This window comes from Calypte anna, chromosome 5A, assembly GCF_003957555.1.
Source record: "Calypte anna isolate BGI_N300 chromosome 5A, bCalAnn1_v1.p, whole genome shotgun sequence".
NCBI classification, from domain to species: domain Eukaryota; kingdom Metazoa; phylum Chordata; class Aves; order Apodiformes; family Trochilidae; genus Calypte; species Calypte anna.
In genome coordinates this window covers 5,767,301-5,794,680 of record NC_044251.1, presented here as the reverse complement: position 1 = coordinate 5,794,680, position 27,380 = coordinate 5,767,301, and the positions used below count along the sequence as shown (strand labels likewise).

General features: G+C 40.0%; 1 protein-coding gene across 1 annotated transcript in view; it reads right to left on the bottom strand.

Annotated features, from left to right (window-relative positions):
- LOC103534450 (cytosolic phospholipase A2 beta) overlaps window positions 1–19,856 on the bottom strand; it is a 28,080-nt gene extending 8,224 nt beyond the window's left edge. Inside the window, exons 1-15 of the mRNA XM_030452621.1 lie at window positions 19,825–19,856; window positions 14,304–14,376; window positions 13,187–13,363; window positions 12,449–12,585; window positions 11,678–11,809; window positions 10,441–10,499; window positions 8,885–8,927; window positions 7,603–7,666; window positions 5,474–5,601; window positions 5,240–5,350; window positions 4,145–4,182; window positions 3,120–3,255; window positions 2,348–2,484; window positions 1,866–2,088; window positions 1,081–1,198 (exon numbers count right to left, since the gene is read on the bottom strand). Coding sequence (XP_030308481.1) covers window positions 1,081–1,198; window positions 1,866–2,088; window positions 2,348–2,484; window positions 3,120–3,255; window positions 4,145–4,182; window positions 5,240–5,350; window positions 5,474–5,601; window positions 7,603–7,666; window positions 8,885–8,927; window positions 10,441–10,499; window positions 11,678–11,809; window positions 12,449–12,585; window positions 13,187–13,363; window positions 14,304–14,376; window positions 19,825–19,845 — 1,597 coding nt within the window. The 5' untranslated portion in view covers window positions 19,846–19,856. The remainder of the gene's footprint in view (window positions 1–1,080; window positions 1,199–1,865; window positions 2,089–2,347; window positions 2,485–3,119; window positions 3,256–4,144; window positions 4,183–5,239; window positions 5,351–5,473; window positions 5,602–7,602; window positions 7,667–8,884; window positions 8,928–10,440; window positions 10,500–11,677; window positions 11,810–12,448; window positions 12,586–13,186; window positions 13,364–14,303; window positions 14,377–19,824) is intronic.
- Between the last annotated feature and the right edge of the window lie 7,524 nt (window positions 19,857–27,380).

The window sequence follows — 27,380 nt, the reverse complement described above, 5'->3', positions numbered from 1 at the left end:
CCATGTTGCCTAATTCCCTACAAATTTAGAGATATTTGCGTACAAAAGAAACTGCTTTTCACCTCAGAAAGAGTAATTGGTAGCTTCAAAAGCTAAGATTTGTGTTTTTATATCGCGATTCTCAGATCCCACTTGCCTCTAGATCAAGAGCATCAAATGTACAACATGTGTGATCCATCCTGCAAGGAATGACTGGTATGAAAACTTCTACTAATCCAAATCTGTCAGGTGTTTTCCACCTCAGAAAATGTCATTGGTACCTTCAAAAGCTTAGATTTGTATTTTTATATCGTGATTCTAGGATCCCACTTGCCTCTAAACCAAGAGCATCATATGTACAACATGCAAGTGTGATCAATCCTGCCAGGAATGACTGGTAGTACCCAAACCTGTAAGGCTATGTGATAAAACAAAGCAGCCCAGAAACACATCAGCTCTGAGCTAGAAAGTGTCACTGTGGGCATGGCTGCGATCTTTCCTCACTCAGCCTGCTCTGTACACGTGTTGCAGTAGCACAGTAGCCACAAACCTTAATAAATACAAAGTTTGTAAAAAAATAACAGTTTTTTCTTCTTTTCAGTCCTGCTCATTTTAATACCTTTTGTTGAATATAGCCTGTGTCTATTTAAAGGGTGTCACATCACACCACAGCAATCAGATGCCCCTCCACTTTCATACCCTCATCAGTGGGTATTTAGGGAAGGAATGATTACATTTCACAGCACCTCCGCAAACTAGGGAACAACCAAAGCTGTTTTATAGGTACAGAACTGAGGCAGAAAAAGATCATATGGATTTTTCCCACACTCACTCTCAATGCCTGTGGCAAAACTAGAACTTCAGCCCAGATCTTCAGAACTGCCCTGTTCATGCCTGAGGACGTTATCCAGTAGTTCTGCTCTTTCTAATCTACATCCAGCAGTTTGCAAAAAAGGCAAATACTTTATTAAAAGATGAATACTGAGTCAGGGCAAGCAACAGATATATTCCCCTTTTATTCTCCAACAAGCAAGCACTCCCTCCAAATCTTCCTCAGTCTCTACTGAAAGTCAGAAAAAAAAAATCTCTACAAGTACTTGCCTCTAAATTTGAAAGTACTGAACTTTTCTTCTTTCACATTGAGAACAGCATAGAATGGCAGTGGGTTCTGGCCATACTCCAAAGCCTTGCGCTGGTCTGTGAGTTTGTACTTCCTTGGCTAATCAAAGAGATAAAAAAAAAAAAAAAAAAAAAAAAAAAAAAAATCACAGTAAATCTCTGGAAGAACAAAAGGCAAAACGACAGACACAATCTACCTAAGTACAGATAGACAAGAGATGTTTTACAACCCAGAGGAATACTACAACCCAAAGGAATATTGCAACCCAGGGGACTATTACAATCCAGAGGACTATTACAACCCAGAGGAATATTTGAGTCCTTTAGGGTCCTGCACTTTCCTTCCAGGTTGCCTTTTGGATAACCAGTAACCTCTTCATTGATATCTAAGTGCTTTGATTGCCTGTGCCGCACAGATCTTTAGGCTGAGACTAATGGTCACAGATTACTCGTGCTCCAAAGTGTCTAATTAGAACAGACCTTAAAAGAATGGATTTGTCAGGGAGAATTGCTTAGTTCTTTGTGAAAATTTGCTTATTGAAGTTGTTGGGGTCATGGGCACCCTAATTCATACACAGGCACCTTCAAACCATTAGCTGCCCAGGAAAATCCTGGCCACAGTAACCACTGTCATTGTTTACAAATCACACAGGGATGCCTCAGTCCCTTTGGATTTGTTCCACACATTACAGCATGTTCTCAAAGACTAAAGCCCTAAAACAAATGAGTGGATGTTTCCTGAATGTGTGTCAGGACCATGTACATACCTGTTCGTGTAGGAACATTTCCTGAACAAGTGACCACAGAGTTGTAAAAGATGTGACATATCCTGCTTTTGCCCTTTCAGTGAGTTCCTTGTGATAATACGTCAGATGCTCTATAGACATAAGGTTGAGCTTGCATTTTGTCACTTGTTCTTTTACTGCCTTAAGTGGCCCCTCCAGAGAATTCTGTGACCAATCAGCATTCTCATATAGGTCTGCTAGGGTCCTAAAGAGCAGAAATTTGAGAAAATAATCCATTTAGTTGGATGATTTTGGAAAATTATCATATTAACCCAGCCACTTTCATCAAAGAAGAGAATCAGCAATTGAAACTGAGATTTTTGACCAAGAGCCAACAGTAAGAGTTTTACCAGGGAATTACATTCACTTACAACTTAAGACTTTGAAAGAGACGCATGTCTCTCACTGTGTGGAAATTAAATGTCACAGTCCTTCCAAATACAAAACTTATTTTTTATACTCACCAGGTTGAGCCAGAGGCTCCAGTGACATAGGTAATACAGTCCAAGAGATGAAGCTTCTGAAGAGCTAAGAGGTGGCCAAACATTGCTGACATTGCTCTGAGCCCTCCACCTGTTGCCATAACAGCTATTACTGGGACCTGTTCAGAACACAAGTGTTATTGTCAACAAGTTACACACTTGCCTACCAGGAAAAGTGACAGCTCCTTTAATTTCCTCAGCAGATTTCATTGAAGACAACAAATTAAGACAATGAAATTAAATCAACATTTTGGCCAGTCTTAACAAGTACCTTCTCTAAATTAACCTCCTGCATTCATAACAGATAATGATGTGAATTTATTATTATAAAAAAAAAATGCAATAGATGTGATTAAGAATGGATTCATGGAAGTCCTGAGCAGAGTTCAGAAAAAACACATTAAGCAAACAAACTGATACTTGGGACAGCAGCCATTCAACAGACACAATTCCAGGAAGAAAATAAATGTGTAGTTAAATATTCAACTTGGATCTTGGCAACATAACATACTTCAGGTGGAGTTTGCTATAGAATGTTCTTTCTCCACCCTAAAATATTTTGATTTTATGTGGAAAAAAAGTGTTCTGAGAATGAAAAAAAAAAAAAAGAAAAAAACCCAAGAAAAAAATAAACCAAACCAAAAGCAAACTAAACCCAAAGAACGGATGACCTCATGAGTTACAATGACCTCATGAGTTTCTATGTGAAGTGAATTTCAAATACTAGTTTTCCTATGTGGTTTGGGTTGCAGACCTCATGTCCATGTAGATCTCTTCCCAGATGAAGAACTCTTTTCAGGGCAGAGGCAACCACTCTCTTCCTTTTCAGCAAGAATTCTTGCTCTTCTTGACAGAGCTCATACCCTAAGCGTACATCCAGGTTTTCTATGCTGAAACAAATAAATCCAGAAGCATGAGGCTGGTGTTTTAAATGTATATGGATCTGTTTCCACCATCTGCAGTCTACTAAGTATCATGAAAAATAATGATTCATTGTTCAGATTTAGAGGCAGAAATGGAACTTCTAGTTTAAAATCAACTGCTTTGCTTCTACACAGTCTTTTTATTTTCTGGTGTTTCAGTGTAAGTTTTACTTACAGCTAAGGATAGCAAATTCAAAAATATAAAGGCTTCTTTGTGTCTTTCAGTAGCTTTGTCATATGAATCCTTTTAATTTCTCCTTCTTGTAATTTCTGAGGAAAGGGTGACTAGAACCTAGCAAGGTCTTTCATGAGGGTTTGTACCAGAAATTTATACAGAAACAGTACAATGAAAAAATTTTAAAATAATTTTGGTTTTTTTGTTTTCTGTCTGATTATTTTACAGTGTAACATTTCACCTTCCCCCACTTGTGCTTCTTTCTATTGTTATTACCAGAGCCACAAATTTATTTTCTTGATTATACCCATGCAGTTTCAATAATTTTTTATAGACTGGATATTATGGTTATTTCAAATTCCCTTCTTCTCACTTCTGTGTCCATTTTGAAGAAGCCTTCAATCTCAATCTTTAGGGTTTTTTTTATACAAAAGACACGTAGTGACTGAGCTCCTCACTGATTTAAACTCAGAGATTACTTTGGCTTGCTTCTTGGCATGACTCTTTTGCCACATGACATTGAACTTTGATCTGTCATGGTGACTCTTCAGTGGTGCCTTAACTATTATATTTTGCCCCTAGTCTTGTGCATTTCTTGTGCTTAAATAAAGGATGCTCTATTTTCAAATTCACAGTTCAAAGACCAATAAAACCTTTAGAGAAAAAAAAGAGACCTCTCACCAAGCATTGAGTTGGAGGTACAACTGCAGTGGCACATTCTGTAAACAAAGAAATGAGAGCAACAGCATGAATGACTTGAAAGAAGTGTTTGAAATTCACATTTTCAATGCTTCCTGGAATGCCCTAATGCCCTACCTGTACCACCCTGCCTACTTTTCTTTTTTTTTTTTTGTTTGGTTTTTGGGGGTTTTTTTAAACTGTACTGGTAAAGTGGTAAAGAGGAGGAAAGCAACTAAACACCAAACATATTCTACAGAGAAGCAAAAGAGGCAGGAAGAGCTGAACTGGCTGGGAAACAGGAATGGGCTGGGAAACAGGATTTCTTCCTGAGAATGTAACTCCATGAACCATCCTAAGCCAACACCAGCATCCTATTGCCACCCTCCTATGCTAGAGAATGGAAACCAGCAGCCAGATAAAGACTGAGATGGACCCATCCTTCCAAAAAGGCACTGGAGGCAAAAGAGAGTCCCAAGGGAGGGGTGGGGAATCACTAGTGGCAAAAAAGATATAATTTTCCCTTTTCGTCATGAGAAAATCTGCTGAGAAATTCTCCTCCTCTTCTTGCCTTTCATTTACTGCAGGTTCTGGGAAAGGATGCTTGGCTGTTGTTAACAGATTTATCTGGCTACATGGCAGCATCCCTCCTGTTTCTAAAGCAGCTTAGATCTTTATCTTTCCACCAGTTACCATCCTGACTGTATGCACAGAAAAATGTCAGAATTGTTCTCTAAGGGCAAGATTCAACTCATCCAACTTCAGCCATCTCCAGTGTGTGTATAGAGACCAAGCTTGAAAAAGAGCAGTGGGGTGCCCTAGGGACTTACTGGGCTTTTTGAATATTCTCCTTTAACTGCATAAGGACAGTAGAGATTGGTCTTGAACTTGCATCCAAAACTGGACAGGATTAATCATTTATTTTATTGACAAAAAATTAATACTTCTATAAGTAAACCACTTTTTGACAGAAAGCTTGTATTGGCACAGATTTCCCACTTAGATTTACTAAATGAATTTTTTTTTTAAATGTTCTGCTGCAAAAGATTGAATGTTACCTTTGTCTCCAAAAGATCATGTAAATAGTGAAGCACTTACTTGTCTTACAGGCAGGGTCACTTTGACTGTATGTCCAAGGGGGAGAAATTTCAATGGTACTATTAAGGTGTCACTTAAATTGCTGTTCTCATCTTCCTTATCAGTAATTTTCTACAAGAGAACATAAACCACTGTTTTTATTCACAAAATAGAAACAATCCAGTTCTTTACTGGTTTGGGTGACACTGAAAATAAGCAACCATCTGAAAAATGGTGTTGTACAATGCCATTTACCTGTAGCCTGACTTTCAGAACTGGCTCCCAAGCTTTCACACAATGAAAGTAGAAAATATCCGTGTCTTCTGTGGTTTTCTGTGTTCCCTCATGAGATTCAGGCACCATAAGCACAAGATTTATACCCTCTAGGTGAAAACAGATTTGCTTAGAGAATAAAACAGGCAAAACAGCCAATAAAGGTGACACATTTCTGCGGAGTCACTCACTGTGTTCAAACTTGGCAGCTCCAAGGAAAAGACCCCGAGATCAGTGTTACAGCTGGAGGCTGCTCAGGGACTTTTCACTGAATTTTGTTTTGTTCTCTTTAGGGCATTGACTCCCCGTGGGTCTGGCTTTGACAGGGTTAGTTTGGTAAGCACAATTAGAGGCTGGGCAAAGAGCAGATTGAAAACAGCCCTGAGGAGAAGGACTTCGGTGTTTATTGAGGAGAAGCTCACCATGAGCCAGCAATGTGCACTTGCAGCCCAAAAAGGCAACTATATCCTGGGCTACACCAAATGAAGTGTGGCCAGCAGGTCAGGGGAGGTGATTTTCCCCCTCTGCTCTGCTCTCTTGAGACCCCACCTGGAGTACTGGGTCCAGTTCTGGAGCCCCCAGTATAAGAAGGACACAGAGGTCCTGGAGCAAGTCCAGAGGAGGACTGCAAGGATAATCAGAGGCTTGGAATGCCTCTCCTATAAGACAGCCTAAGAGAATTGGGGTTGTCCAGCCTGGGGAAGAGCAGGCTCTGGGGAAACCATAAAGTAGCCTTCTGGGACCTGGAAACTGAAGAGGGACTTTTTATAGAATCATAGAATCATGGAATCAGCTGGGTTGGAAGGGACCTCAGAGATCATCAAGTCCAACTCTTGATCCACTACCACTGTGGTTCCCAGACCATGGCACTGAGTGCCACGTCCAGTCTCTTTTTAAATATCTCCAGGGATGGAGAATCCACTACTTCCCTGGGCAGCCCATTCCAGTGTTTGATCACCCTCTCAGTAAAGAAATTCTTTCTAATATCCAACCTAAACCTCCCTTGGAACAACTTGAGACCATGCCCTCTTGTCTTGCTGAGAGTTGCCTGGGAAAAGAGACCAAGCCCCCCCTGGCTCCAACCTCCTTTCAGGGAGTTGTAGAGAGTGATGAGGTCTGCCTTGAGCCTCCTCTTCTCCAGCCTGAACACCCCCAGCTCCTTCAGCCCTTCCTCACAGGACTTGTGCTGGATCCCTTCACAGCCTCCTTGCTCTCTCTGGACCTGCTCCAGCACCTCAATATCCTTCCTGAACTGAGGGGCCCAGAACTGGACACAGGACTCAAGCTGTGGCCTCGCCAGGGCTGAGTACAGGGACAGAATCCCTTCTCTGGACCTGCTGGCCGCACTGTTCCTGATGCAGGCCAGGATGCCATTGGCCTTCTTGGCCACACTGCTGGCTCATGTTCACCCTCCTGTCAATCCCCAGGTCCCTTTTTGCCACTCTGTGCCCAGCCTGGAGCTCCCCATGGGGTTGTTGTGTTGAACCTCATCCCATTGGAATCAGCCCAACCCTCCAGTCAGGTCCCTCTGCAGAGCCCTCCTGCCTTCCATCTGATCCACACTCCCCCCCAGCTCAGTGTCATCTGCAAATTTGCTGATGATGGACTCAATCCCCTCATCTGAATCATCTATAAAGATATTAAACAGAACTGGGCCCAACACTGATCCCTGGGGGACACCATTAGTGACCAGCCGCCAACTGGATCAGCACCACTCTCTGTGCCTGGCCCTCCAGCCAGTTCCTAACCCAGCACAGAGTGCCCCTGTCCAAGCTGTTAGCTGACAGCTTTTTCAGGAGAATGCTGTGGGAAACGGTGTCAATGAGGAGTAATGGTCTTAAGCTGAAACAATGTAGATTTACATTAGATATTAGGAAGAAATACTTTACTGTGAGGATAGTGAGACACTGGAACAGGTTACCCAGAGAAGTTGTGGATGCCTCATCCCTGGAAGTGTTCAAGGCCAGGTTGGATGGGGCTTTGAGCAATGTGGACAAGCAGGAGGTGTCCCTGCCCATGGCAGGGGTCTTGGAACCAGGTGATCTTGCAGGTCCTTTCCAACCCTACTTATTCTCTGATTGTGTCCCCACTTCCCAGGGCAATGGACATACCTTGCAAGTACTTTCTGTTTTCATTAATGTCTACTTGCACTTCCAAGCAGCAAACCTCACGGGACTGAAAAAGAGAGGAATGGAAATGTGTGAAAACAGTGGATACCTCATCTGCAACAAATAATAAAACATCATGCAGAGAACCAGTGGCTATAATATAGAGCCAGCTAAACTGGTCTCAGTGCTGAAAGCAATCCAGTAAATTGCACAAAAGTAAATTCAGAGTTCATTCTGGCAGGACAGTAGCCCACTTACACTGCTTCAGAACTAACTTATCCATACAGTGGTGGACTGCCAGAGAAGGCATTCCCATCCAAGTTGTCCCAAAATAAAGAAACTCTGTGCAACACACTCTTGCCCAAACATATCTACACATGCATCTGACAATTATTTAGTAAGCGTGGGGGGAAACACCTGGTGATGAGTTCCTCTGTGTTGTGGCTGTCTACAAGTCACCTTCTTTCTGATCCTTATGTAGGGAAAACACAGATTTATTCCACCCTACCTGAGTCATTCCAGTTCACCTTTAATAATTTATGCCAGGACAGTTTTCCAAGCCACTATAGGAACAACACATGCCAATCATTACAGCTATTATACCTCTCACAGAAAATGAGGGGGAAAGAACAGAATATGTGTTACTCTGCCTCAGGGCATTCAAGGCCCTGGATCACGTGCAAGCTTGGAGTGGTTGGCATGAAGTACTTTGTACTCCTTAGCTGCTGGGCCAGCCCAAGGAAATAGGTGATGTACCACATGCGTACTATTAACAGAAGACGTCTCTAGGTTTTAATGACTAAAATAACTCTTTATTAAAAAACTCATTCCCCAAAAAGCTGGCACATTACATAACGTTCCAGTCGTAAGCACAGTGAATACTTACTACTGCCTTCTAAAGACTCATCCCTTTTATAACCTTCTCTTTCATTCCTTTTATAACCTTCTCTTTTCCTGACAAGTGCCATAGAGGATTACATGAGACACAATCAGTTTTCACCTTGAACACCAATAAATATAGGGTTCTGAAACATTAACAAATGACAGCTGGGCAAAATATTGCTTTGTGATATACCTGAGGAAACACAGAAGAAGAAACACAGCTTCTATTTTTGCCTGGAGAGGGCAACAGTTAAGTTATAACAAATGGGTATCACTTTATAATGCACACCATGCTCTTACATACCAGGGCATTTTCTGTTCTCTCTATAAAACATCAGAGAGGAAGAGGAGAGAATCAAAAGGAAGGACAAGTCACTCCAAGCTAAATTAATGTGAAACTTACCACTAGGACATCATTGGTAATGAGGTGTTCTGGAGGGCAAGGACTGAAATGAAATAAAAAAACAAACAATAGCTCTGTGAGTGTCTGATATTAAAAAAACATGGATCAAAATGCAATAGGTAAACTCAAAGAAAGGCAGGAGAGCCCATAAAAATACCAGTGCTTAAAACTGGTACATGCTAAGATTCAGCAGAACAAAGTCTTGGTCTATGTGGAATTGTGTCCTGCTATTAGCAAATGACCATATGACTTGTGGCAAGCAAAGACTACTATTAATGTGTTCTTCAACTACTTATTAGGAAATGCATTTCTCACTGTTCCAGATTTTACTTTACAATTGATCATAAATGAATGGGAAATAAGAATTAGCTCCCACTGTACTATATGTATGACTAAAAAACACAGGGGTAAGTCTTTGTCCCAAACATTTTACCTCATAAGACCTATGTCTGTCCCTCAATAGATGTAGTTATTTATTACTATGAGTAACCTGTAGAGTCTACTTACAGCAACTCTCATTAAGGCACATACTCCAACATCACCATGTTACTCACATTAAAAGTGCTTTCATACATCTGAAAGGAACATTACAGTTAAGTAGTGTGTAATCTTTGACTTTCTGCAAAGCCCAGGGTGTTTTCCCAAACCTTAAATTTCTATTTCAGCTGTGGAGCATATTCAAATGTAAATCATGAGGCTTGACTTCCAAGCATGCAGAATTCTCACGTGCCTTGTAACTTGAAAGGTGAAAAATGTTCCTCTTATTTCTAATCTGAATCTACAAGGTTCAGTTTCCAAGCACTGCTTCTCTTTCTGTCCTTTATATATATATACATATGGTTGTGATTGGTTATCGATTCCCAGGAGATGCTTATACCATTTTTTAAGGTATGCTCCAGAGATAAATTAAATAGATTTCCACTGTGGGAAGAATTAACTAAGAACAGATTTTCTTCTGCAGCATTTCCATGTGTAAAAATAGCAAAAAAAAGCAGCAAAGTTCTGATAATATTCAAAAGAAGTATAAAGTTTATCTCATTTATTCTCTTACAGACAGGGTTGGTTACCAGTTTGAGGGGGATGGTCTTAATTTTATTACTTGTTGATTAATACTGCCTAATGGGTGAGTTTTATAATACTGTCTAAATAACTCTGTGTATATCATTATAATAATACAAAACAAATTTTCTGGTCTTTTAGAAACACCACGGTGTTCTTGGCTTTCTTCAATTAACAACTTGAAAAGAACCTCTGTTGTTTTACATGTATCTGGTGTACAAGTCATCACATCATGCTTTAACACATTTTAACATGTTTAAACACATGTTAATACATTAAACACATGTTTAACACATTTCCACAATCAGGATATACACATTAGAATTTGTAAGACATACACTGTAAGGCAGAATGTGCTGGTAAAGTTAAGGTTAAAAAGTTTGAAACAGTAATTTTGGTTCCCTGCTGGGAGGAAGAGCTGGAAGAAATTCCTCTTTCTCTGAGACATTATTGCTCCCTGGCAGATCTATACCTTTGAGTTTTGGAACTTTACTCACATTCTTTCCATCCAGAATTCCACTTCCAAACTTTCCCATTTTTTTCTGCACGGCTCATTCTAAAAAGAAAAGGGTAAAATAAATGCAGATTATTGGAGGCTGCAAGAATTTGGCAGTATTGACCTATTTAAAAAGCACTTCCACAGCTGATGTGTCTTCCACTAATGTTACCCAAAAAAAGCTACATACTGCCTCTTCTCAAAACTGAGATTCCAATGGAAATCACAGCCTTGGGAAGATGAATATTCTCCCATTGTGGGATATGTAGAATTACGCATTTTTCCAAAGACACAATCAGAGAGGGAAAGCTTGACTAGAACAGAAATAGAATGTTTTTTTGCAAAGATGGTATTGGATGGGGGGAAAGGCATTGAGTCCCAGAAAGAAATGTGAATAATGCCAATGTCATCTCCATGCCCAAGGCATTTAAACCACGTTCATATTCAATCCAGCACAGATGAAGTCAGCAAGAGTACTCTGGACTGACACAGTTATTGAACCATTATAATTCCCAGTGACTCACCCAGTACATGGCACCAGCCTGCAGAGTCATTAGGAAGATCCATGTTAACAGCTTCCAGCATTTGGGAAGTAGTTGTTCTTTTGGGTATGGACTTTCTGCTTTAAGCAGGAATATGGCTCAGCCACAGCCCAGGAGTTTTCACAGCCCCACCCCAGCTTTGGTCCTCTGGACAATTCTCTTTTAAGGGCTTCATAACAGAATACCAAAGATGTTAGAAGAACAGGGGTCATTTTACTATGGGCTAGAGAAATCTGATTCACCTGGAAGGAACCCCGCATGACCATCAAGAAAAGTCTGAAAGATTCATTTGATTCAAGTGGTGAGTGGATTGTCTTCATATTTGTAATAAATTTGCTATTAAAGAGGAACTGTTCTCTAAGCATCATAAAAGGGGAATAAAGCCCAAAGCAAAGAAAGCTACTTATTTGTATTATAATATAAAAAAAAATACTATTAACATATGCTATCTATAAACATATTTTGACCCCACAGAGATGGTTTGCATCAGAGAGAAGCAGCTTCATTTTCTGAATCTGTGAAAAGAGATTAATGAAGTCACAAAAATCCAGTAGATTTTATCCATTTTTGTGAAATATGGATAATGATACCTATATATTTGAGAATCTTTTTATGCAGACTCAAACACCACTTAACACAGAAGCCAAGGTGGACAATGAGGTCTCATTGATCTCTCCATCTATTTTCAGTCCTTACCTCTGATTTCAAAGCAAAAGTCTCACGGAGTGTCTCTCCAGGTCTGATTCTAGCAACATTAAAAAGGACTGTGAACTGCATGTCATCTTTGGTGAGTGGGTCTTCATCACACACTGCCAGTTCTAAAATGTTCTGGTAGTAGAATAAAACGAGTAAGAACTCTTACTGAGTTTCTATCACAGAGAAACAAAAAAATAATGGTTAAATCTTCTTACCACAACAAGCTCAGTGGTAAGAATAAAGAAACCCATTCTTTCCTTCAGGAGTGTGCTAACGTGGAACACTGTCATCAGACCCAACCCAGAGAAACCATGGAATAAAAAACAACTCCCTGAGAGCTCCCACTCTCCTGAGTGGGAAAAGATGTCAGTGCTCTGCACCTCACTGATAATCCACACAAAGAACACATTTGCTTTCTTCATCCCCAAAGTTCTCTTACCTACACAGCTTAGGGTGAAATTAAATTTGGTGTCTGCCCAACAGGAATTCTTCCACCCTTTCAGTAGAACGAAAGGTCTTTCTCAACTGACTATCCAAAATAGCCCAGATGAAGCATGCTACAGCAAAGAGTCTGGACCAGCTGAGATTTATTAGCATTTATATCACCACTGCTGAGGGGATCATTACTTCATCTATTTGCTCTTTTGGGCTAACCTGGCAGTTTTAAGTTCTGTTAAACAAGCATTTTCTTCAGTTTTTTAGCACAGTTGATCAATAAGGTGTCAACTAAGGATTCCCAGCTATTCAAAATGGTGCATTTCTTTTTATTACCTCAACTTCTCTCTGGATCCTAAAGTAGAAAGTTTCATTCCAGACAGGATTATCAGAGTTCTTGATGGTTTTGGTCTGAAGCTTTCTTTTTGAAGCAGATGGCAGCCACAAGCGCACGTAGCAGTCTGATGCAGTCACTGGGGCAGAAAAAACAAAATCACAAAACCAATGTCAATATTGTAGATGAAAAGTGGGGAAAAGCCAAGATTCTAGGGAGTGAAAAGTAAAGAGGCCATCAGTTGGAAGCAAACAAAGAAAGCCATCTAATTCCTGGTTAATTACAGCTTGCAAATGTACACATGCACACAAAAAGTCCACTAAGAGCCACATTACCCCTGTGAGAAGAAAGGTATAAGAGACCCCGCTGACCATTCACTGGGCACATTCCTTAATATTGCAGTCAACTCTGTTAAAAAAGTTCAACCAAAACTAGAGCTAGTTCCAAAAAGGGCTGTTAGGATGATTACAGGAAAGGCGAACACACATTAAAGAGGAGATCATAGGAGCCCAGCTGGGTCTGTCTAGGAACACAAACATGCAGAGGGGATGTAATGGCTCTAAGGGTTAGGTACTACAGAAGTTCTGTTGCAGTTAAGGCCCCAGGAACACAGGGGCATGAAGGAGTCCAAAACCTTCCTCTCACTTCCAGCCTACACCTTGCCCTTCTGGTTAGTGCAGTCAGTGCCTCAAGCAGCCATCCATCCTTTGGGAAGAGCCTCGGTGGGAAAGTGCATTTACTTTGTGAAGCTTGACAACGATGGGAAAAGAAATCTCCAAGGTGATGTCTTTCAGAGCTGGAGTCTGGACTTGACTGAAGATGTCTACAGCAGCCCGAGATGCCTAAATACTTCAGACTGGTATCAAGCAGTGAATAACATTGCCCCGCAAGGTTTTGGCAGGAAAGTGGAACTGTCCCTTCAATAGAGTAGATAGAAGAGATCATTGAAACTCAGAAACACAGGGGTTTGTCACACTACCACCTTTCTAGAGTCCACCTCTGGACATTACTACGTGCTAGTTGTCACAGGAGGGCAGGGAGCCCTGTAACTCAAGTTGCAAAATTATGCCTTCTTTTTTTTTTTTGCTTGAATTTGTTATTTTTCACTAGGGGAATAAACAGACCAGAGGTTTCAAGAACGTGAGAAAAAACAGCTCAGGGTCTCTGTCCCGATTGAGGAACCCAAAAGAGACTTCTGCAGAAATGGCAACTGCCTGGCTGGTCCCTAATACACCTTGAGAAGGAGCCATAAGAAGCTGGGAGGGTGAGATACTGAGTTAAAGAAACACAAAACACAAAAGCACACAGAAAAGTCTCCTTTGCCTGCATGTTCAGCATGTGCTTAGGACTTGGTCTGCAGAGAAACTATCAGCAAAATTTAACATGACTGCTCCCCTGAGAACAGCAAATACCCTGAATGTATTTTAGAAGGCTTGAAATTCTCTAATTTACCATTGGCTACTGTGTAGAATGGATACATTTAGATAAAAGGTCCCTAAATTCATAGCCTGTGTGTCAGAATTCCAGCCCATTATAAGATTTCTATCAGTAATGAATAGCAAAACCACACAACTCCAAGCAGATTTAGGATCACAGTATCCTGACAAGTTCTGCCTTCTCTTTTTGGCCTAGGACATCCATCTGGGAGTCTTGTTTTTTACCGTCTCCCCAAAACACCACTAGTTACGTCCTCCAGTCTGATAACAACCTCTGGCATTGATATAATTATAGCCCTAGCTATAGCCTTTCTCTTGCTGTTCTTTATGTACATTGCTTTTATACCTTCAGATCTCAGGCACATTGTTCATTGTGTTAAGGTCTGGAGCTGATTGAAAGCAGAAATAAACCCCAACTCACGTAGGTCTCTGGACTTGATGTTCTTGGCTTGTAGGATCCTTACAGAAAGCATGTGAATGGGGCAAAACTTCATCTGCAGAGCAAAGAGATGCAATTAGTTCAGAATGCAAAAATAAGGTGGGTTTTGAACAGTGAAGGGGACTTTCTGCCCTTCTGTTGGAGTGTTTGAAGTTAGGCAACCACCTTCTGTTGGAGGAAGAATATATTAAAATAAGAGACACTGGACTATTTCATAAGTAGGTGGAGTAAGTAGAAAAAAGGAAAAAAATATGGACTCAGACATTGGTATGGAAAGCTTTTGTAGTCACCCCAGAGGTCTCTGTTTCCATCTCCATGGCCATGGGGATGGTTGTGCTGCCTGTGCCATGGCTAGGTCAAAATTGGGCCTCTGTAAGGCTGATGGGAATGGAACCACTTCCTTTCCAGATATTCCAGATATTCCTTATATTTCCTTATTTCTATCCCAGGCAAGCTATCACTGTGATGTTCCTTTCAAGCTACTTGTCCTAATTGGAGCAAAGAACTAAGGATTTCTTCCCAACCAAAGCTGGTCAGAGAATGTTTGCCATATGCACAAGATGTTCTGCTAAGTCTGAGTGAACACAAATGGACAAAAATGTACAAATACTTAAAGTGGGAAAATAATATTTTGGAAGTTAGTACAGTGATTAATATTCCTGACATTGAAATTTTTTACTTTGGAGATACAGGAACCCAGGGAAAGAGGAACTTCTCTATTGAGAGGGTCACTTACTATGGTTTATTTGAAATTCTGCTATTATGGGGTGGAGACTACTGGACATTTATTAGAGATCAAAACAGCCTTCCTGCAGTTTAATTCAGTTTGTTTAGAGGTAGATAATGTAACGTGAAATGGATACAATTTGAATGTAAATTAGCACTTTCAAATAAAGGCTTCATATTAAATTTTACTTTGTTAAAGTTACATCCTTTTAAAATTCAGATTACTAGTAAAGAGTCACCCTGAGCAGAGAAATTGTTGTTAAACATACAAAATCACAAATTATTCTGCCAGTTGGCCTCTTAACTGTTGATTGAAACACTTTTTGTATAAAGATGACAAATTTGTTCTTGTGTGACAAGAACCATTTCTGGTTCGTTTTCTTCCAATTTGAAACTGACGTATTTTAAATCTTCTGAGCTGAGTGCAATTATGGACATTACATAATGCTGGGACACTTCCAAATTATTCCAGTTATTCACTGAAAGAATTTGACCTTAATTTTCCTATGCAAATAATTATTTAACATAGAAGCACCAACTGGAACACTCAGTCAGCATTCCTAGTGGGTTTCATTAACACGAAATACTGGACTCTGTAGCCAATTACAGGGCTGACAGTTTTTAATTAATATGTTCATTTTGTGTTATTTTGCAATCAACTTCCCCCTTGCTCAACAGAAGCCCAAAGAGTCCTCAGAGAACTTCACTGGAGATGTTGGTACCCAGTTTTCGTTGAACCCATTGGGATGAAAATCTCCTTTTTATTTATATATATATTTTTATTGCATTTATATTTATATTTATATTTATATTTATATTTATATTTATAATTATAATTATAATTATATTATTTATATTTATATTTATATTTATATTTATATTTATATTTATATTGTGTGTCTGCAGCTCATCACCAGAGTACTCAGCTATGATTGATGCCATGTTTTCATCCTCTCCCAGTCAGCCAGACAGCCTTACTCCTCCTCCCTTCCCCTTTCAACAGGAATCACTTCCTTTAAACATGCTAACATCTGCCTGCTAGTGAGAACATCACCAAAGATGAGTGTTCATCCTTTCTGATTTGGTGCAGCTTAGTCCTTCTGTTGTAGCAGGGGGAAATAGAAACAGGTTCAGACAAGTAAATGGGGTTATAATAAACCCTATGGCCTGTGCTTCCCTAGGGGAAGCCAGAAGCCATCCTGCTCACAAGGCTGCAGTGATACCCATTCAGAATCAGGCTAATTTTATTTTTTTTATTTTTTTTATTTTTTTTTCCCATAAGAAAAAGGCAGAGCTAATTTTCTCCCACAAACCAGAACAGACCATTAGGGTCTGACTCAGGTGGTCTAAAGTAAAATCCTTGCCCAACAGTGCTGGCACTCCAGAATCCCCTTTTTCTTGAAAAAGATAATTTAGAGATACCATTTGCACTTTTCAGAACATGGAAAGTAACACATAATTTCCTGAATAAAGCAAATTGACAAGCATAGACACCTTATCCAGCCAGCTCATGACAGTCTTGCAGCTGTGCTGGTCTTGTTCTCTTTAGTTCACTTCCTTGGAAGAACCATGGTTTCCCTCATAAACGCACAGAAGGTAACAATCCCCCCCCGTAAATATCCAAAGTTAACTTTTTCAGAAGCACAGCATTCTATTTTTGATGAAGAATTAAGAGTGCCAGAGGCCAATGGCAGAGTGCAGGATTCAGCTGCTTGTGGATGTCTGCATCTTAGACAACAACTCTCCAGGCCAATAAATAGTAGCATGTCCAGGAACCCAAAGAGTGGGTTAAAACCAACAAAACCAAAAACAAACAACAAAATCCAACCCCAAAACCAAAGTCCTTTTCTTCTCAAAATTTTACAGGAGCCATCTCAGATTTAAAATACAGAAAAGTCTCAATAAAGAGAGCTACAACTAGCATGGCAGAACAGCTGTGTCAAACCTTAAATGAAAATTCAGTCTGACATCTCATTGATTGCAATAATATGCATTTATTGGCATTCTGCATGGCTTTCAGAAAATAGTTATGTGCTGGTCAGCTTCAGGAGGACACAGATTTCTCCTGTTAGGTAATTCAAAAGACAACTTCAAGAGTATGAAATCTCCTCAGAGCTCATTAACAACTAGGAGCCTCCCAAGACAGCCTTTGGATGGCAAAAAAAGAGGAAAATCCTATTAACAGCTCCTATATGTTATTTCACTCCTTATTGCCCTTCCATGCTGCTCCTAGAAGAAGGAACTTTCTTTTTTTTTTTTTTTTTTTAAGTACTTGTTTCATACATGCTAGAAGTCTGATTGAAATCTCAGCATTTTGCTCCCCCTGCAAAAATTCTAAGCAGTTCTCCCAAGAGAGTTATCACCATGGAATAATACCCAAGCTATAGGATGTTTAGTATGAGGAGTTTGTACTCTGTGCTTTGACATTCCATAAGTATCTGTAGGATTTATCACTCAGCTTTATCAATACCTTTCAGACAAGCTTCTTTTGATGGATTACCTTTCCTTTTGCTGGTGGTATAACAACAGTACAATATCTGGTGCACAGCATCTCCCACAAAAAGTAATTGTTAGGCATATTCTTGCCATCTATTTTATCTTAAATACTGAGGACATGGTTTAACCACAAATTTATCAAATTAAGGTTAAAGCTATAAACTTATAAACTCTAAAAAAGCTTCACGATCAGCCTGGCTCCAAAGCATTCTTTTCCACATAGATTGTTTAGCATCTCATCTGGGCTTAATTTATGAGTCCTTCTATCAGTGAGGCTACTGCTAGCAATTTGACCTGGCTATTTTCATTAAAATTAGATGAACACAAAGTTCTAGTGGGAAAAGTTCCTGACTGTAGAAATAGGCAAAAACAGGAAAGGGGATAGAAGGAGAGAGCATGATCACGAAAGACTTGTTTTCCTTGGGAATCACATTTTTCCAAAATCTTATCATTGGAAGTTGAATGGTTAGTTAGTAAATCTTATTTGCTTTACAAATATTTACTGTAAATTCTTGCTATCACTGATAGATTGTGTCAAGAGTCACTGTGGATTTGGGATGAATCCTCTGTTTATTTTCTACCTGTCACCTCTTTACACATATGAGTGGGTCTCTTGGAGCTTTATATTTTGGCAGGATTTCTGAATATTTTACCACAAAAAAAAAAAAAAAAAGATTGTGTAGTTCACAAAGTAAAATTGCTAAATAGTGACAATTCTTGTCTGAGCAGAAGAAAATATCCTGTTAGGAATATTGAAAGCATTCCTAGAAGGTTGTAAATGAATACTGTCCACCACTTCTGTGCCAATTCAGTGGCTTTTTTAAACAGCCAAAAATTAACTGGAAGACTTTTTGCAGCTCTTCCTAGTTTAAAGCACTTAGACTTTTCTAAACAACTTCATTATTTGGATATGAAAGAAGAAAAAAAAACCCCACAAAACCACCTTGTTCTGATTTCTGTGTCTATTTACCAATTTGCACATTAATTTACACAGAGCTCCCTGTAGTGTTGATGAATCCTTGGGACCAAAAGTTTTCTGACCTGAAGCCATCCTTGTACTCTACCTTTTGTCTGTGTTGCCTGCTACCCAGTGGGATGTGAATCCTCGTGGAATGGAAGCTGCAACTCTCACTGTAATTGATACTTTTTAGATAAAATTAGACCTAATACATCTCCTCATTGATCAGACCCAGAATGATTTTATTAGCTACGTGATTGATATTTAAAATCAACAGATAATATTTATATTGAAGACATAAAGATTGCCCTGGATGTAACAGGTAGATAGATTATAAATTTTATCCAGAAAGTTCATTACATTTATGATGTATATTCTTTGTCCTGAGCATCCAATGTTTGAATATTTTTAAAATTTTGTCTGAACTATCTGTTCATGATTGTGATATTTTACTGAATCTTTCATACTTGTGCCACTGTAATATTAAAGATTATTATTAAAATATTCTTTATTCTTAATGATTAATGATTCTCCGTAAGACATAACATGTAACACTATTTCTCAGTACATTTAAAACCCAAGAATGCCTTTTTTTCTTTTATTTGCTGCAAAATCTGACGTGGGCTTTGACACCTAAGGAAGAGTTAGTTTGCAAATAATTCACATCTTGCATTTCAGACAGCACATCCACGACTTTTTGAAGATACACATGAGAAAATAATTCTCAGCTAATAATTCTGTTGATTTATACTAAAAACTGTCAGTTCACGTCTCTGAATGGGAAGCTCTTTCTATATGAAAACTCAAGCCTGGACACGAAACCTTTCCACTAGAATCGGTGGTGTTGTAAACATTACATTAAAGATAGCTAAATCAGCAAAATATCCCATTAGAAATATCCCTGCAGCTAAAGTAACATAAATTATGCTTTGTTGCTAGAAAAAGCTGCTGGATACTCTCAGCTGGGGCAAGCAACCAACATGTGCTATCTTGAGAAAAGCATGCAGCAGCTCCAAAGCACTTTCATTTTACATTGAGGTAAATGCATCCAGGCCAGCACTCCCTTCCGTCCCGTGTTCACTCCAAGACAAGGGCCAAATTTTTTGCCATCTCTTTGCTGAAGCTTTGGTTTTTAGTTCTGGTGGGGTAAAAAAGGGAAAGCAGTATCCCTGCAAAGTTTTGAGATGCCACCAGCACGTCCCACCAGCAGCCACTCGCATCTGGGAGGATACAAGGAGGAGGAGGGATCTTGCTCTGGAAAACTAAAATAACAGCCCCAGAAAAGCTGGGACAGAGCAAAGCACTGAGGTGGAACTCTCTTACCTTGGCTGGTGGGCTTCCCATGACAGGCAAGCTGGGGAGAGCAGCAGAAAACTCAATTGGAGTGACAGATCTGCCAGCTGACAAACACACTTCCAGCTTGTTGTTGCTGCTGAAATAACCTGAAAGACACATATAATTTATACAGGCACTGAGCTCCACCCTCTGCCTCCTCTCTGTGGGGAAGAGTCTGCCTACGGCCGAGAAGGAAGCATCTGCAATGGCAGAGATGAGAGTAAAGCTGCAGTTACCACATCTTTCCCGGTGGCTTTAGCCCCTCTCACAATTTCTTATTGTCCCAATACTGCCCTGCCAGATTCCTGGGTTGATTTTCCCATGTTCGCGGTTTTCCTTCATTTACCACCTTTTTCACCTATTCAGTTAGTGGGTGTATTTTCAGTAGCTTTTACATTCTTCCATATAATATTCTTCCACATAAAATTCTTCCACTCCAGAAAAAAAAAAACAAAGGAGGGGATAGACAAATCCTACCTGATAAAATTTATGACAAGAGACCAGCCACTTTTGAATGCTCTTTTCAGCCCTTACAAGGACAGGGACTTGTTTTAATTTAATATATCATTGGGAATCTTTCTGCCAAGTAGTAAATCAAGTCTCTTCACTTCGAAGTACCTACTGGCCAACACAGAGATGGTGGTGAAACTAAAACAAATATTGGTAGAAAGGGAAATCTGCATACTTTCTGGGCAGTTCATCTTATAAGAAGGACATGATAACCAGACATCTCTAAGCTTCCCATTCTGCTCCCCCATTAGCTTACTGGTGGGTCCTAGGGCTTCCTCTCCCATGTCTACTGGACTGGTGAGAGACAACTGGGTGTCTGTCAGGACACTGTTCTAGGCAATATACCTTATATACCAATATATACACATATATATGTATGTGTACACTCATATACACCTTATATACCAATATACACACCTGAAATTTCATACTGGATGTCATGCAGACCCTTGGAAAAAGCCTGGAGGACACCATAGGTTTGCAGGAAGATGCATCCTCACAGGGGAACAGTAATATCAGATATCCTGGGGATAATATCAGATAGTGCAAAGCCTCACCAAACAACCAGTAGACACCTTATTCTGATGGAAAGAGAGAGTGTCAAGGGTTAATTTTCACCAAATAGGGAAAAGGAGTTTGGGTTTTGGTAAGGGAAGAGAAAAAAAAAATGTAATCACAATAACTGTTTCGGAAAATAGGTTTACCTAAAATCTTTGGCTTTAGATCTTTCCTGAAACTCAGAAGCACACCTTTAAACCACTTTTTAAACTATTTTCCAGAAGGAACTGTCACCAACTGAGGAGCAGTTCTAGTCAGATGCTCCTTGGTTATGAAAATGACAACCAAAAGCTTCCACTGAGAGTGCCCAAAACATCTTCTGTGGCCCAGACTGCAGCCACTGTGGTAGTGATAAGGACTCGATAGAGCCTGCCCCAAGCATCAGAGGGAGCCCTTGAAAGGTTCCCATCTTTGAAATACTAAAAGGAAAGATATCTCAAATGAAAGTGTTGTATAGGTGCAGAAAAGCAAATGGCACCTACAAAACTCCCAGTACCCTAAGCCAGACTCATCAGAAAGCATCCTGGGGTAACCATGCAAGTCTTGCATTCCTGCAAGTAAGGGTTTGATAGCCTCACCTGGGCATTTCTACAGGAGCAACCAAGTCTGCAGTGCAAACCTTCTCCATACTTCCTTAGACATAGGAGTCTGTAGCATCCCATTTCCAGAGATAAGGAAAAAAGCAGAGAAAAAAGAAAAAACCCTCCTTTTCATTCTGAAGTTTTGGGGTTTCTCCTTTACAGTGCTGTTGCAGCTTTTATCACGCTTTCTGCTGCCATAGTGCACGGAGACACCAAAATAAGAGGCTGGCAAATTTATCTCCTAAAAAGAAGGAAAATGGAAAAGCAGTCAGATTATAATGAACTCCAGTCAAAGGGGGGTTTGTATGCCTGGAAACCCATTAAAACCAGAACAGCTGCACCAGGGAGACCCAGGGCTTAATGGAACAGCAAAGAAGGAAAAAAAAAAAATCTCCCAGAATGTCTTCAAATCAAGGTGCAAGCGTTATTTTGGAGAGCTATGGAACTGGTTTTTCCAAGATCGCCTCCAACAAGTTTACTGTTTCCAGTAAATTAGCGTGGCCAAAATACATAAAATATTTTTGGTTGCTTGTCAACAAGCACACTGACAATTCCCACATCCATTTCCTCCTGGAATTGAGGGAGATGGGCTATGTAATGTCAGGCCTTACTACAGACATAAAAAATGTACAGCATGGGGAAAATAAGACAAAGATCAACTGCATAAAGAATGAATAAAAAAACCAACAACCTAAAAGCTTAAAGTCAAGAGGTCATGGCACAATGCATTAATGAGCCTATAGAACAAAATTCTATTTATTTTCTGAATTATAGTGAGAAAGTACTCAGAACAACAAAGAGGAACTCAAGAAGAAGCCTGTGCAGCTTTGTGGAGTTTTCTTTTTATGCCAGGCAGTGGCAATGGGAGGTGCCAGTCTTCTTCTCCTTGCCTTATAAATCAGTTCGTACTTTGTTCAGCTCAGTAGCTGAAAAATTATAACAAACTGAAAAAATAATTATCTACAGCTGGGTTCAAACAAAAAAAAAATTTCTCAGAAACTGAGAAAAAAAGTCTTCTATTTCCCTAGCTCAACCCCAAACTAATTTTTCTTATATCTGCAAATATATTATTTTTTGCAAATATAATATATTTTTTGCACTGCAAAAATATCCAGACAGAAAAAAATTATAAAAACGAAATGAAATTAAATTAAACTAGAAGTTATAAAGCAAAGCTTCAGAAACACCAGATCTGGGGACCTTTCAAAACAGAAATTTTTAATTTGGAATAAAAAGCTTTCTAATTTTTCAGATGTCTCCTATCTCTTCTCTCTCCTCTCTCCTCTCCCCCACCCCAGCTAACTTGAAAATTTTTTAGATCTTTGAATGCTTTTGAAACAACAATTTTCAGCACACGTGATGTTAATCAGAACAAAACACCAAGTGATCTGTCTCAGCAGCAGTCAGGTGAGAGCACCATTTGTAAATGAACCATCCCTCTGTCTATCAAGATTAAATCCTGCTTCAGAAAAGTAAAAGGTGCTGTATCCTATCTCCTAAACCACTGCAATCCTAAATAAGCATATGAGACAGGAAAGCCAGCAGCACTGGCTCTTTTCCTTGGCCAGATTAAGAGCTACTAATTTCCTTAGCCACTTTGCAGGTGTGGTTGTAAGGATGGCAAGATAGAGATCTTTACAGCTTCAAGATGGGAGGAAGCTGCTTATTACTTACCTGGGGTATCTGAGGACTGGAGGATTATCTTTCCAAGACACGTCAATGGAAAGCCACACACTGAAACCCACTCTGTTTATGTTTAGGAATCGTTCTTTTATTTTAAATCGAGTGATTGCAGAGAATCGAAGTGAAATAATTGAGTGAGGTATTTCAGGGTTGTGCCACTCAGTCCAGTTTCTGAGACCTTTATCTTCAAATCTTCTTCAAATAGTCTGACACTGATGTCAGTGTGGGATTGCTTGAGTAAAGACCTCAGAAGAGTTAGGTAAGAATCACACTTCACCACTTGGCTGACAGGAAGACCTGATTTATGCTTATGGTATTTAGTTTCAAACTGTCAAGAGAAGGGTTTCTTTCTTAGATTCACCAGATTTGATTTTGATTTTTCAAATGAAGAGAATAACTTGTTTTCTCATATTGTTTTCCACTCCGTGACTGTAAGCTCTCTGGGACAAGATGTACTAAGGATGTGTTTGCAACTGAATGTTATCATACTGGAAGAGGAATTAAAAAAACAAAGGTTACTGTAATTGTCTGGCAGACAGAGCAGTATTTTTTTTCTAACCCTGGTGCTGTGTCAAGTCCTCTTTAAGCCCTCTATGTTATTTTATTCAAGGATCTATCTTTACCTGAGCACAACCCCTATATGTTGGCTCAGAAAGGGATAAAAAAATATACAAGGGTTTATTTTGAATAATAATCAAGTCTTCAAGTGTTCAATTTATTCATTCCTGGCAGTAACTCATCCTCTAAGTAGCTCTACAACATTAGCAGAGATCCTCACTGTGTTGGTATAGTTACTGGGTGTGCTTTTTACATGAAGCCAACCAATGTGGCTTCAAGAAATCCACAGAGAGAGGGCAAAGAAATACATAAACAGCCAGTTCAGGGTGGACAGAATACATCCAACAATATCACCATCAGCTTTGCCTTTGTAGCAAGCATCCTGATCACTTCATCCTGAAGTGAGTCCTGGCACAGAATCCTTGGTAAATATCTTAAAATGTTCAGGTCTTATAAATATCTGAGGATGAAGCTTCATATTGCAACAAAACTCATCTAAGAGCTTGATGTCAGTAAAAAAGGAGGTCTTGTTCCTATCCCAGTTCTGCCCCTACCCCACAGGGTTGGCTCTGGCACTCTTCTGCCCAAACACTAAGTTTATTTAAGGAGCTGAAGCACTAGACAATGACTCTTCCTTTCCCTGAGGAATTTCCAGGACTGTGCTTCTATAGTGGCATGTAGCCATTACCTCAGTTTACCAGAACATCCAAACTCACCTTGAGTTCAGTAGAGGGCACCTGATTTGGGCAAATAGCCCAAATTATTCCTAAGAGCTGCCTAAGGCATTGACTCACAGAAGCTTTCCACTACTTTCTCGGTATGGTTCTTTAAAAGTTATTGCAAGGCTGTCAAAATTGAAAACTGAATTTTTATATATATATATGTATATATTTTTTTTTTAATCTCTAGACCTCAAGGTATTGTAACAATTTAAAACAGAATACCCAGAGTTTGACTTACCCATTAGAGCTGTTATGAGTTATAAGCCTTGCAAGCTTATTTGCACCAATTAGGAACCTGTGATTCACTCCTAACAGCAGACAACTATTTCATAAGGACCTCGTGGGCTCTACATAGTCATGAGGATTTTAATATAAAAGCTCTTTGTGCATTGAGACTTATCCCCATAGAACATATTTCTGATGAGAAAAAAGAAATTTACTAGATATGTGATATGAAATTTATTAGATATGTGTCTGTTCTTCCAGTCCATTTGGACCATTCTGGTGACAAAAAGAAATCAGAAAGTTTTCCTAATGGTGTAACTGAAAATTCACTTTGCTGAAAGCAACTTTCTGTCACCTGCTCCCTTTAATCTCATGTGGATGGCTGACAAATGGGAGCAGAAAGCCCAAGGCTTGGAACACACTGAGTGTCTCAGTTGGACTGAGGAAAAGTCCCTCAGCCCCTCCCAAGGCAGAGTCATCCATGGAGCCTGATGCTACTTCTGAACATCTTTGTGAATGCACATTAGGTCTGTTTTAATTCTCCTTCTTCAAGCAGCGAATAAAACATAACACCTGACTGCAATTTTAGATGCTTTCATTCTAGAAGAAAAAAAATTTCACAGGCACAGATCTTTTTTAACCTTTTCATTCATAGAGTACCCTGGCACTTCTGAAGCTCTTAAGGTTTTTGTACAATGCTTTTTGAAACCTTAGAGCCCAGAATAGAAACTCATCTCAAAGCCAATAGAATTTTATAGCCTTCAGCATCTCAGTGAACTCAGTTGCTTTTAACCTTAGGCCTCCAGCACTCATGGTTTATGTGGCAAGTGAGACATGATATGGCCAACAAGCCAGAAAGCTTTTTGTGTAGGTCATGAGAAAGGCATTGAGAGGAACATTAAAATAAGCTGCCTACACTGCCTCCTTTGCCAGAGCATCCAGATCTATATGCCAGAGGTCCAAAATGTGATCTCCTAGGCCCAGCCAGGGAGAGTCCAGGCTGGAGGAGCTGCAGTTTCTTGGGGACTGTAACTTCCAGGGGTAGAGATCTGATGGCAGACTAGATTTCTGAGGGTGACCTCTCCCATAAATACCTTCAGGAACCAAACCTCACCCACACCCTAAGCAACCCAGCAGAGCATAAACAAGTGGTGGTGCCTTCGCTGCAATACATTCGATGGGGATTCTGCAATCTGTCCCCATGCAACAGCTCTCTTGCAAAGGGGCAGAGACCCTTGCCTTGCATGATTCAAAACCCACTAATTGTTGGTCTTTCCTGCTGTGTGCTCATACACATACTGAATGCATTTGTCAGTCAGGCACCAAGGAGCAAGCTGGCAACCACAAAAAGGTAATAAGGTAATATGTCTGGTGACTTGCCTGCACCAGTGCTGGGAACTGGAATGTTCATCCCACAGAGGAAATTAGGTTGGCACACTTCCCCTCACCCTTCCCAAAAAGCCTTCACTCACGTAGATATGAAAGATTTTGAAACATTTCTGGCCTGGTGCCTCAGCTCACATGCCAGGACCCTGCCCACATAGCTGTTTTGCTACCACGCAGTCCCCTGGGCAGGTTAGAAACTTGGAAGCTGAGAGCTTTAGGAAGCTGGAAGCAAAGGAATGGGCCAACAGCTGAAGGACATCTCAATGGGTAGCTCATCCCACTGCCAAACAGCCCAGGGGGTAGCCCCTGGTAAATGGGAGAAGGCAGCAGTGCCACAGCATCACAAAGTGGTGGGTGGCCTGTGGAACAGGCCAGGTGGGTTCACAAGGTTGGTGGCAGCATGACAACTTTCCAAGCAGGTTTCCATGAAGCTGGAGAACCAGCCAACCCAGCAATACAGAACCTAATCAACATTTTTCAAAGGAGAAGTGTTGCGACATGAAATTTGTGATCAGCTCCACTCATAAGGTATCATTTCCTCACGGATGGTACAGCTGTGAATGGGAAGTACCTGACTGCTGGTAACACACCTCATATTTCTTCCTCCTCCTCAGACTTAACACACAAACACCTGACAACATGGGCAGATATGTAGAGCACAGAATGCCTTGTGCAACAACTGCATGTCCTTGCTTAGAGGAAAATGAGGAGAGAGGAAATTACCATTAAAATGTTCCTTTTCCCTATTCCATTTGAATACTCCTTGGCTCTGTTGTAAATTCTCTGCATATTAAGATAGTGAATGATTTGTAGTGTTGTGGGAAAACAGTCTGCGGAGGCTTAAGGATTTCATGTGCACATCAATATGATTGTATGAAATCGTTTATTAACAACTTGCACTCACTTTATATAGAGTAGTCTTGTTTACACCATCTTATCATGCAGGTGGCTTTGTATTCCAATTACACATACCATTCTCACAGAAAGATTCTTCTCACATAATTATTTTCCTCTTCTGTTGCCAATTAAGTTATCTCTTTCCCAGTAGCTCATTCTCAGAAAGCCTCTAACTAGGCCTCAATAACCATTAACCCAATGTGGCCTGAAGTAAGTCAGGATTGCTCACAACCTGTATATTTCTGAACTGCTTCCTCAACATAGTGTGAAATGAAAATACCAACAGCCAGTTCATCTGAGATGAGGGAAACTGCAGCAACTGGGAGGAAAGACCAACAACAAATGTTATAAAAAATTATCATGATTCTATTGTTATAGAATATTACTGGCCCTTCCTCCAAATCATTATTCAGTTCACCTGAGA